This window comes from Euleptes europaea, chromosome 7 (assembly GCF_029931775.1).
Source record: "Euleptes europaea isolate rEulEur1 chromosome 7, rEulEur1.hap1, whole genome shotgun sequence".
In the NCBI taxonomy this organism is placed as follows: domain Eukaryota; kingdom Metazoa; phylum Chordata; class Lepidosauria; order Squamata; family Sphaerodactylidae; genus Euleptes; species Euleptes europaea.
In genome coordinates, this window is record NC_079318.1 from 13256904 (window position 1) to 13265942 (window position 9039).

The window sequence follows — 9039 nt, forward strand, 5'->3', positions numbered from 1 at the left end:
AACAAAAGTCTGCCTTGGAAACTTCGGGATGTGACGTCACCCCATGTTTGCACAGGGGACCTTTACCTATAGGGATGCAACATTTTAAGGCGCCCAGGACTACTTTTTCTTTAATTTTACTGTGTGCCTGTTTCTTCCCAAGGCTTGGTATCGGCTTGCCATGTTGACTTGGTTTTGATACTGTCCTTTGAAATTGGTTTTGTTGGTCTTGGAACACTGTGCTCTTTGCTCAAGTTGGCTTGTGTCAGCTTTGAGGTTTACAGTAGATTCTCTAGTTTGACATTGCCTTGGATTCTTGGGCTGTACATTGTCTTAGATTTTCAGATTTTACATTTGTTGGCCTTGCAACTGCATTGATATTTTGTTTTGCTTGGATGATTCTCTGGTTTGATGTTGGGTTGGACTCTTAGATTGTACATTAGTTGCATTGGTCCTGCCACATTGTCCTGCACTTCAGCTGGGATTGTCTGCTTTGAGAGGCTTTTGGCCAGTGGTTGCTTTGCTTGCTCTTGTGTCTTTGGCTATTCTTAGCCCTGGAGAAAGCATGGAATTTTTCCACCATAGCAAATAATGGAGGGTGGCTGGTGGGGGGGGCACCTTGTTCAGGGGCTCATGGAATTGGACCTCTTGGTCCAAAATTCATTTGATGCTAGGGGGTTATTTAATGGCCAAGCATCAGCAGCTCTGCTGCAATTTTGGTGCCATTTGATCCAAAAAACAGCCCCTTCAGCACTCCAGAGCCAAACAATATCAGAATCCTCCCCCAAAAAAACAGATCCAAATACCAAACCAGTACAGGGGACTCAGATAACTGGGAATACCTATATTTTTCATCTCCCTGATTCCCAGATCCAAAAAATACCAATTTTTTTTCAAGGTGCACATTCCTAGCAGGCAGCATGGTGACCTCTCCCTCTATGTACATACAGCAGATCTTTCCAAAATGCAGCAGTGGGGGGAAAAACAGCTCTTTACAACCTACTACATGAGGCTCCACAACCCTCCTGAGGGCCCCAGTCTACAGGTAGAAGACCACCGCCCTTGTCTATATGTTGAGAAACGCACCAGACGCCCACAGTGCCCAGGCCCAAAGTGCTGTTCCAAGCACTTCTATCAGTGGCTGGTGTGCAACTAACAGGCCATGCAGTATCTCAGCTCTTTTGCATGCCAGGCTGAGATACTGCTGCCCGCACACTTTTACTGGGTGTACGCAGAGTGGTAAGCTGCAGTACTGCAGTCAAAAGCTCTGCTCACGACCTGAGTTCGATCCCGACGGAAGTCGGTTTCAGGTAGCCAGCTCAAGGTTGACTCAGCCTTCCATCCTTCTGAGGTCCATAAAATGAGTACCCAGCTTGCTGGGGGTAAAGGGAAGATGACTGGGGAAGGCACTGGCAAACCACCCCGTAAACACAGTCTGCCTAGTAAACGTCAGGATGTGATGTCACCCCATGGGTCAGGAATCACCCGGTGCTTGCACAGGGGGCCTTTACCTTTACTGGGGAGGACAGGAGAGAATATCACTGCAGCAAGACTCTGGATGGTGTGTGAGACACTGAACTCTTCTCTTAAATAATAATAATAATAACAACAACAATAATAGAATTGCCAGAGTTTTATCTTTCCTCCATCGTCCAGTCCTCCGTTTCACCACCCAAAACCCACACAAGAATTTGTTCTGCTTTGAAGGTGCTTTTTTGCAAACAGAATGAAATACCTATGAAAGGGAATCTCCAGAGCTTACATCATCTACTGAACTCTCAAAATATGCAAGGAAGTTCTCACAGTCAAAGTAATCCTACGATTACTTTGAAATGTCACACAACCTTCCTATTCTTATCTTTAAAAATGGGTGTTAAAAGATTTTATCATCTTTGATAACCAACCTTATCCATTCAGAGGGGAAGAGTTGGGCCAAATTCATTTCTCAATTACTGACTGAAGAGTAACTTGAATTGGAACAGCCTATTCAGGAACTCCAGTGGTAGGTACAGGGGTAGGGAATCTTTTTTCCGCCAAGGGCCATTTGGATATTTATAACATCATTTGCGGGCCATACAAAATTATCAACTTAAAATTAGCTGACCAAGCCCCAAGCAGGCAGCTGCCCCAGATGACCTCCCCCCCGCGCGCACACACGGGCAAGCAGGCAGGCATCCAACCAGTGGCGCACTCGCCCACCTGGTGGCCCAGGATGGTCTGTTGCACCAGCCGGGCGTAGCCGTCCAGCTGCACACCAGAGTTGCTCCTGCTCCGCATGGTCAGGGGCGGATTCTGCAGTCAGCTCCTGCTACCTCCGCCTGCAGGGGTGAAATGAGGACACACTGGCTAAGAACTCCCCCCCCCCGCACGCATTCTGGCCCTGCCCCCTTTAACCCCTCTATTGTTGCCACTTCCACCCCCAGCCCTCTTGTAGTACAGAGGAAATACGTTTCTCCACGGCCCTGGTGAGAAAGGGTTAACAGTTTCTTAGGCGGTCCTAGCAGCTCCATAGCTAATTACTCTTCTGCAATGGGGAAAAAAGGTTCCTTTTCTCGGCAAAACAAACTCACATCTGCCTTGAATAGAGGCGATTCCTGTCCACGGGAGGGGGTGGATCACCAGTTTAGATCCTTCTGAGCTAGAGATCTGCCAGGACCCCTGAAGGGCCAGACCAAATGATTTTGTGGGCCTTAAACAGCCCCCGGGCCTGACTTTCCCCACCCCTGTTCTAGTAACAAAGGATAAGCAAGAAACACAAAATGGGGCAGGCCAGGGAATAAAGTTCAGTTTAACACACATCAGATAAAGAATTAACCAAGTCAAAAATATCTTGCTCTGAACAGATAATGTTTTAACTGTACTGATTTCCAAATACTTGAATCAGGACTAGCCAGTAAAACCACAAGAAAATCAATTAAAATAATACAGAGAACTGCCATTTCTTCAAAGGGAGATCCCAAGTAGCCTACTTAATCTAACCCACCTAGCTTGGTTCATACAAAGAATTTAAGTTTTTACAACTCTTTTTCCATGTTAAAACAAAAAACACTTTCTAAGGATTCCTACGCAAAGTTGCACTATTTTAGTCCAGATCAATCACCATGGATTGACTGGGATCTACACTCATACTTGCTACCCCAGACATAAACATACCTTGAAAATCCATCATTTTTTCAAAATGTATACATCTAAAAATGTAGCCTCAGTATGCCAGCATGCCAAATTTACACTAATATTGCAGATGAGGCCCAAAGGAAAGGGGGCAAAATCCTCCACAGTTCAGTATCTTTATCTGTTTTGAATAAACACCTCCATATCACCCACTAACTAATTCATAGAAAGAAACCGGGCACCCTGCAACCGACACCTGAAACCAAACCAAACAGACAAAAGGAAAACAGTACCACAAAAGGAGGAGGAATTCTGGCATGGTATATAGTCCCAGTTCTGCCGGCCCTCAATTTGCAGCCCACTATAATCTAAACAGATGATCAGAGACTGCGCTCTGTTCAGCAAGATCATCTTCTAGGAATGCTTGGGCAGGAGAACACTGCCAACTATATAAGGCACCCTTCCAAGGTATCCCTCACCTTTCATGAAAATGAACACTATGTATGTCTTCTCAGAACTACGCTCCAAGGGATCCAGTCCCCAAAAAGTGTAAATACCACTTAAAGTCTTGGCATTAAATGGTATTTAACATGCTCTTTTTAAAGAGGGGGAGTCATGGTTTACCTATGATACAGTTAGCCACAAGAAGAGTGTGTTCAAAAGGAAATCTGTGGACTCATCGCAGTTTTGAGATTGTATGTGTACACAACTGTTATTGTGAGCAGAAGACCTTCACTCCCTAACAATGCAACCCTAAGAACACTTTCCTGGGAATAAGTCCAGCTGAGTTGAGTAGGAGTAGACCTGTTCAGGATGGCAGTTAAACCCCTCTTCCATTTGTGAAGTAGGTGTGTGTAAAGTGCCCTCAAGTCGCAGCCGACTTATGGCAACCCCTTTTTTTTTGGGGGGGTTCATGGCAAGAGACTAGCAGAGGTGGTTTGCCAGTGCCTTCCTCTGCACAGCAACCCTGGTATTCCTTGGTGGTCTCCCATCCAAATACTAACCAGGGCCGACTCTGCTTAGCTTCCGAGATCTGACTGTACCCTGCTGCCTTCCCTCCCAGTGGAGTAGGCAGGTAGGTAAATATTTATTTGTAGCTAGCCAAAGGCCTTTACAAAGCATATTAAATTAAAACAAGAAGATTATACAATAAGGGTAACATCTGTGGTGTAAGTGGAGGTGAACAGCGAGGTTCATTAGCTAGAACGCCCTCTCCCTTTAGAGACCACTACAAAGGACCCTCCATGGTCGCTTACGTGCTCCTGAACGTGTCAATACGGTCCTTGGTTTTAAATAACCCCAAACAGCCCAGGAATATCCAGCCAAGTTTGCCTCTGTGTTAAACCCACACCCCTAGAAGAGGGGAACACCAACACCAGCTCCACAGCCCAGGCTGCAAAAACATGCCCAGGTCCGCTGCTGGCTGGCTTGCCCACGGGTGGCTGGATTTCCTCCTCGAGGACGTGTGGGTTGCTCATAGCCAAGGAACTGGGCACTTTTCGGATTAAGAGGCACGATCCCGAGGCAGCCGACCGTGCCCTTCTAGCAGAAAACGGGACAGGATGAAAGGGGGGGGGGAGAGGAAGAAGAGACGAACTCAACCCTGAGGTTACCAGGGAAAGAGGAGAAGGCACCAAGAGCAGGGTGTTGCAGCGGGAGACGCTCCCATTTAGGCGCGGGAGGTTTTGCCTGGGCTTTGCCACTCTCCAGATGCACATCCCCCCTCCCCCCCCCAAAAAATCCGAATTTTCAAAACTTTGCACGGGGCCTTATTGGGCGAAAACGCACGGGCGCTGGAGCCGCCTTTCTTCCCTGTCCCAGCCAGGATCGAACGCGCGGACGTTCTTCGAACGTTCCAGCCAGGATCGAACGCACGAACGTTCTTCGAACGTAACGTTCGAAGAACGTTCGCGCGTTCGATCCTGGCTGGAACGTTCGAAGAACGTCCGCGCGTTCGATCCTGGCTGGAACGTCCGCGCGTTCGATCCTGGCTGCATTCCTGGCTGGGACAGGGAAGAAAGGAGGCTCCAGCCACCGTGCCTGTTCGCCCATTGTTGAGTTTGGAGAATCTGGATGGGGGGAAACGTGCATCGAGAAAGCCCAAAAAAAAAAAAACACACCCCATGGCATCAATGGCCTGCCCAGAGCCAGCGCAGAGGAGCCAGCCGGCGCTCTCTTCCTTACCCTTCGTCCACTCCACTACTTGCTTTGGGCTCCACTTGGTCACGGGCTCCATGCTCCTCGGCGCGGGGCTCTGGGCTCTGCGCGCCCCGCGGCTCCCCAGCCCAGGCTCGCTCTTCCCCCCCCCCCTCTCCTCTGCCCCCTTCCAGGATCTCCCGCTCCGCCTCCCCGGCCCGGGCCCGCCCGCCCCGCGCGGCTCCTCCTCCACGTGCTTGGGAGCCCCTGCTGGGAGATCCGCCCGCGCCGCCTCCGGGTTTCGCTTCGGAGCGCCTCCCCGCGGCGCCCCCTGCAGGAGAGCGCCGGGATCGCGTTGCAGCCCTTTCCAGCGGCTGGAGCGGAACTTCGGCAAACTTCCAGATGCTCTTTTCAGACTTGGGCCGTTGGCGCAGGGGAGGTTTGGCCTTGGATTTGCCCCTGTCTCTCTGTGTTTTTTTTAATTGTTTCTCTTTATACAAATTTCAAGTATATATTTCTTACTCTACATCAGTGGTTCCCAACCTTTTTTTGACCAGGGACCACGAGGACTTTTTTGTTCGGCGCAGGGACCCCAAGGTTCAAAATAAAAATTCCGAGAATTTGAAAATAAACTTTAATCATAACTGTTAGTTAAACATTAAACTTAGAATAACATTTGAATATATATTTTTATAATAGAGAACTTTTAATTGAAAATATTAATTTATTATGGGTTTATATTATATTTATATTACAGTTATTTTAAACAATATACAATAATTATTATAATGATTATAAATAATAATAATTATACAATATTATATTATATTTATATTACATCATTGGTTCCCAACCAGGGGTCCGCGGACCCGAGAACTAAATTAAGGTCCGCGAAACAAAGTTATAAACCCACAATAAATTAATATTTTCAATTAAAAGTTCTCTATTATAAAAATATATATTCAAATGTTATTCTAAGTTTAATGTTTAACTAACAGTTATGATTAAAGTTTATTTTCAAATTCTCGGAATTTTTATTTTGAACTTTGGGGTCCCTGCACCGAACAAAAAAGTCCTAGTGGTCCCTGGTCAAAAAAAGGTTGGGAACCACTGCTCTACATACACTGGTTCTTGTGGGTTATCCGGGCTGTGTGACCGTGGTCTTGGTATTTTCTTTCCTGACGTTTCGCCAGCAGCTGTGGCCGGCATCTTCAGAGGAGCAACACTGAAGGACACTACTCCTCTGAAGATGCCGGCCACAGTTGCTGGTGAAACGTCAGGAAAGAAAATACCAAGACACACAGCCCGGATACCCTACAAGAACAAATGAACTCTGACCGTGAAAGCCTTCGACAATATCTACATACACTGTTTGTATAACGTCCTTTTCTCATTCCCTTCCGTCCCTCCCATCCCCCTCCCTAGCCCCACTCCTTCTCCTTGTAATTTTTAGTCTCTTGTCCCCAGCCACAGGCACAAAGTCTGGATCTTCCACCGAATGTCTTTTCTTCCTTCCACTGATATCCACTCTTAGGTCTTCCATCTACTCGTGATTTCCCTGCTCTTGTCTTCCCGTGAAGTCTTCTGGCGCATCATCTCGACGATATCCGACTGTATAAATTCAAACAGATAGTTGTGCCAGATTTCTATAGTCCATTTACTTTTATCCTTCCAACCCAGAGCTATTGCTGCTTTGGTTCTTGTAGGTTATCCGGGCTGTGTGACCATGGGCTTGGTATTTTCTTTCCTGACGTTTCGCCAGCAGCTGTGGCAGGCATCTTCAGAGGAGTAACACTGAAGGACACTACTCCTCTGAAGATGCCAGCCACAGTTGCTGGTGAAACGTCAGGAAAGAAAATACCAAGACCACTGTTACACGGCCCGGATAACCTACAAGAACCAATGAACTCTGACCGTGAAAGCCTTCGACAATATTTATTACTGCTTTGCTTGCTAATAACATAGCCTTGAGTATGGCCTGATCCCTCTTGTTTACCCCGAGTTCCCTGTTGTGCTCATTAACATTAGCTTAAAATCTATGGTTAAGGATACTTTACATGTTCTCCTTATAATTTCTAGTATTTGTGTCCAAAGGTCCCTAATCTCCCACAACATGTGGGAGAACCAACATGTGGGGCTTAGTCCTGGAAACATATTCGCTAATTGCACTGGTGTTTTGTACCATTTTGTAAAAAAAATTATGTTCCAATTCATTGAATACGGGTTTGCCCCTCTCTAGATGCACATTTTCCCCATCCAAATCCTCAAAACTCTGCATGGGAGCTTATTGTGAAGTTCTGAGAATTTGGATGGGGAAAATGTGCATCTAGAGAGGGGCAAATCCAAGGCAGAACCTCCCATGCATAAATGGCCCAGGTGGGGTGGGGTGGGGGGTGGGTTGCCAAATGCTCACATCTGCCGACTTTGGAAAGTGGGGAGAGGAGAGCCATGTAGAACATAAGAAAAGCCCTCCTGGATCAGACCCAGGCCCATCAAGTCCAGCAGTCTGTTCACACAATGGCCAACCAGGGGCCTCTAGGAAACCCCCAAACAAGACGACTGCAGCAGCACCATCCTGCCTGTGTTCCACAGCACCTAATATATTCGGCATGCTCCTCTGATCCTGGAGAGAATAGGTATGCATCATGACTAGTATCCATTTTAACTAGTAGCCACGAATACCCCTCTCCTCCATGAACGCTCCCCTCTTAAAGCCTTCCAAGACTGAGGTGATATGATAACCATCTTCAAGTACCTGAAGGGCTGTCATATAGAGGAGAATGCCGAGTTGTTTTCTGTTGCCCCAGAAGGTCAGACCAGAACCAACGGGTTGAAATTAAATCAAAAGAGTTTCCGTCTAGACATTAGGAAGAACTTTCTAACAGAGCGGTTCCTTAGTAGAACAGGCTTCCTCGGGAGGTGGTAAGTGCTCCTTCCTTGGAGGTTTTTAAGCAGAGGCTAGATGGCCATCTGTCAGCAATGCTGATTCTATGACCTTAAGCAGTTCATGAGAGGGAGGGCATCTTGGCCATCTTCTGGGCATGGAGTAGGGGTCACTGGGGGGGGTAGTTGTGAAATTCCTGTATTGTGCAGGGGGTTGGACTAGATGACCCTGGCAGTCCCTTCCAGCTCTAGGATTCTAGGATTCTATTATTTAAACTCTAGGGTTGCCAGGTCCCTCTTCGCTTCCGCCTGGAGGTTTTTGGGGTGGAGCCTGAGGAGGGAGGGGTCTGGGGAGGGAAAAGACTTCGATGCCATAGAATCCAATTGCCAAAGCGGCCATTTGCTCCTGGCGAACTGATCTCTATCTGCTGGAGATCTCCAGCTAGTACCTGGAGGTTGGCAACCTTATTAAACTTTCTCCAGGGATCAGATTTGGGGTTGTTTTCTTTTTTAGCAATCACGAAAGGTCTTTTTTTTTGGGGGGGGGGATGCTGGTGCTGTTTTTTCTTTTTTTAAGTTAATGAGTTGTTCCAACCAACCAACAACCGCCATCCAAACAGAAGCACACACTGAATTGGTTATGCTCCAGTTAGGGCTGGAATTGACGGCTGGCTGCAAAAATAATTTTTTTTTATCTCTGGCAATGGAGTGGGGGAGAGATGAGGGGACCATACAAATTTATGCATGGGAGGTTTTGCCTTGGGTTTGCCACTCTTTAGATGCACATGTTCCCCATCCAAATTCTCAAAACAATAAGGCCCCATTCAGAGTTTTGAGAATTCGGACGGGGGAAATGTGCATCTAGAGAGCGGCAAATCCAAGGCAAAACCTCCCATGCATAAATGGCCATTGTGGAGCATTTAAAATGCT

The 9039-nt window shown here is 47.1% G+C and overlaps 1 protein-coding gene across 1 annotated transcript in view; it reads right to left on the reverse strand.

Moving 5' to 3' along the window:
• CNKSR3 (CNKSR family member 3) overlaps positions 1–5326 on the reverse strand; it is a 91802-nt gene extending 86476 nt beyond the window's left edge. Inside the window, exon 1 of the mRNA XM_056852755.1 lies at positions 5275–5326. Coding sequence (XP_056708733.1) covers positions 5275–5326 — 52 coding nt within the window. The remainder of the gene's footprint in view (positions 1–5274) is intronic.
• Between the last annotated feature and the right edge of the window lie 3713 nt (positions 5327–9039).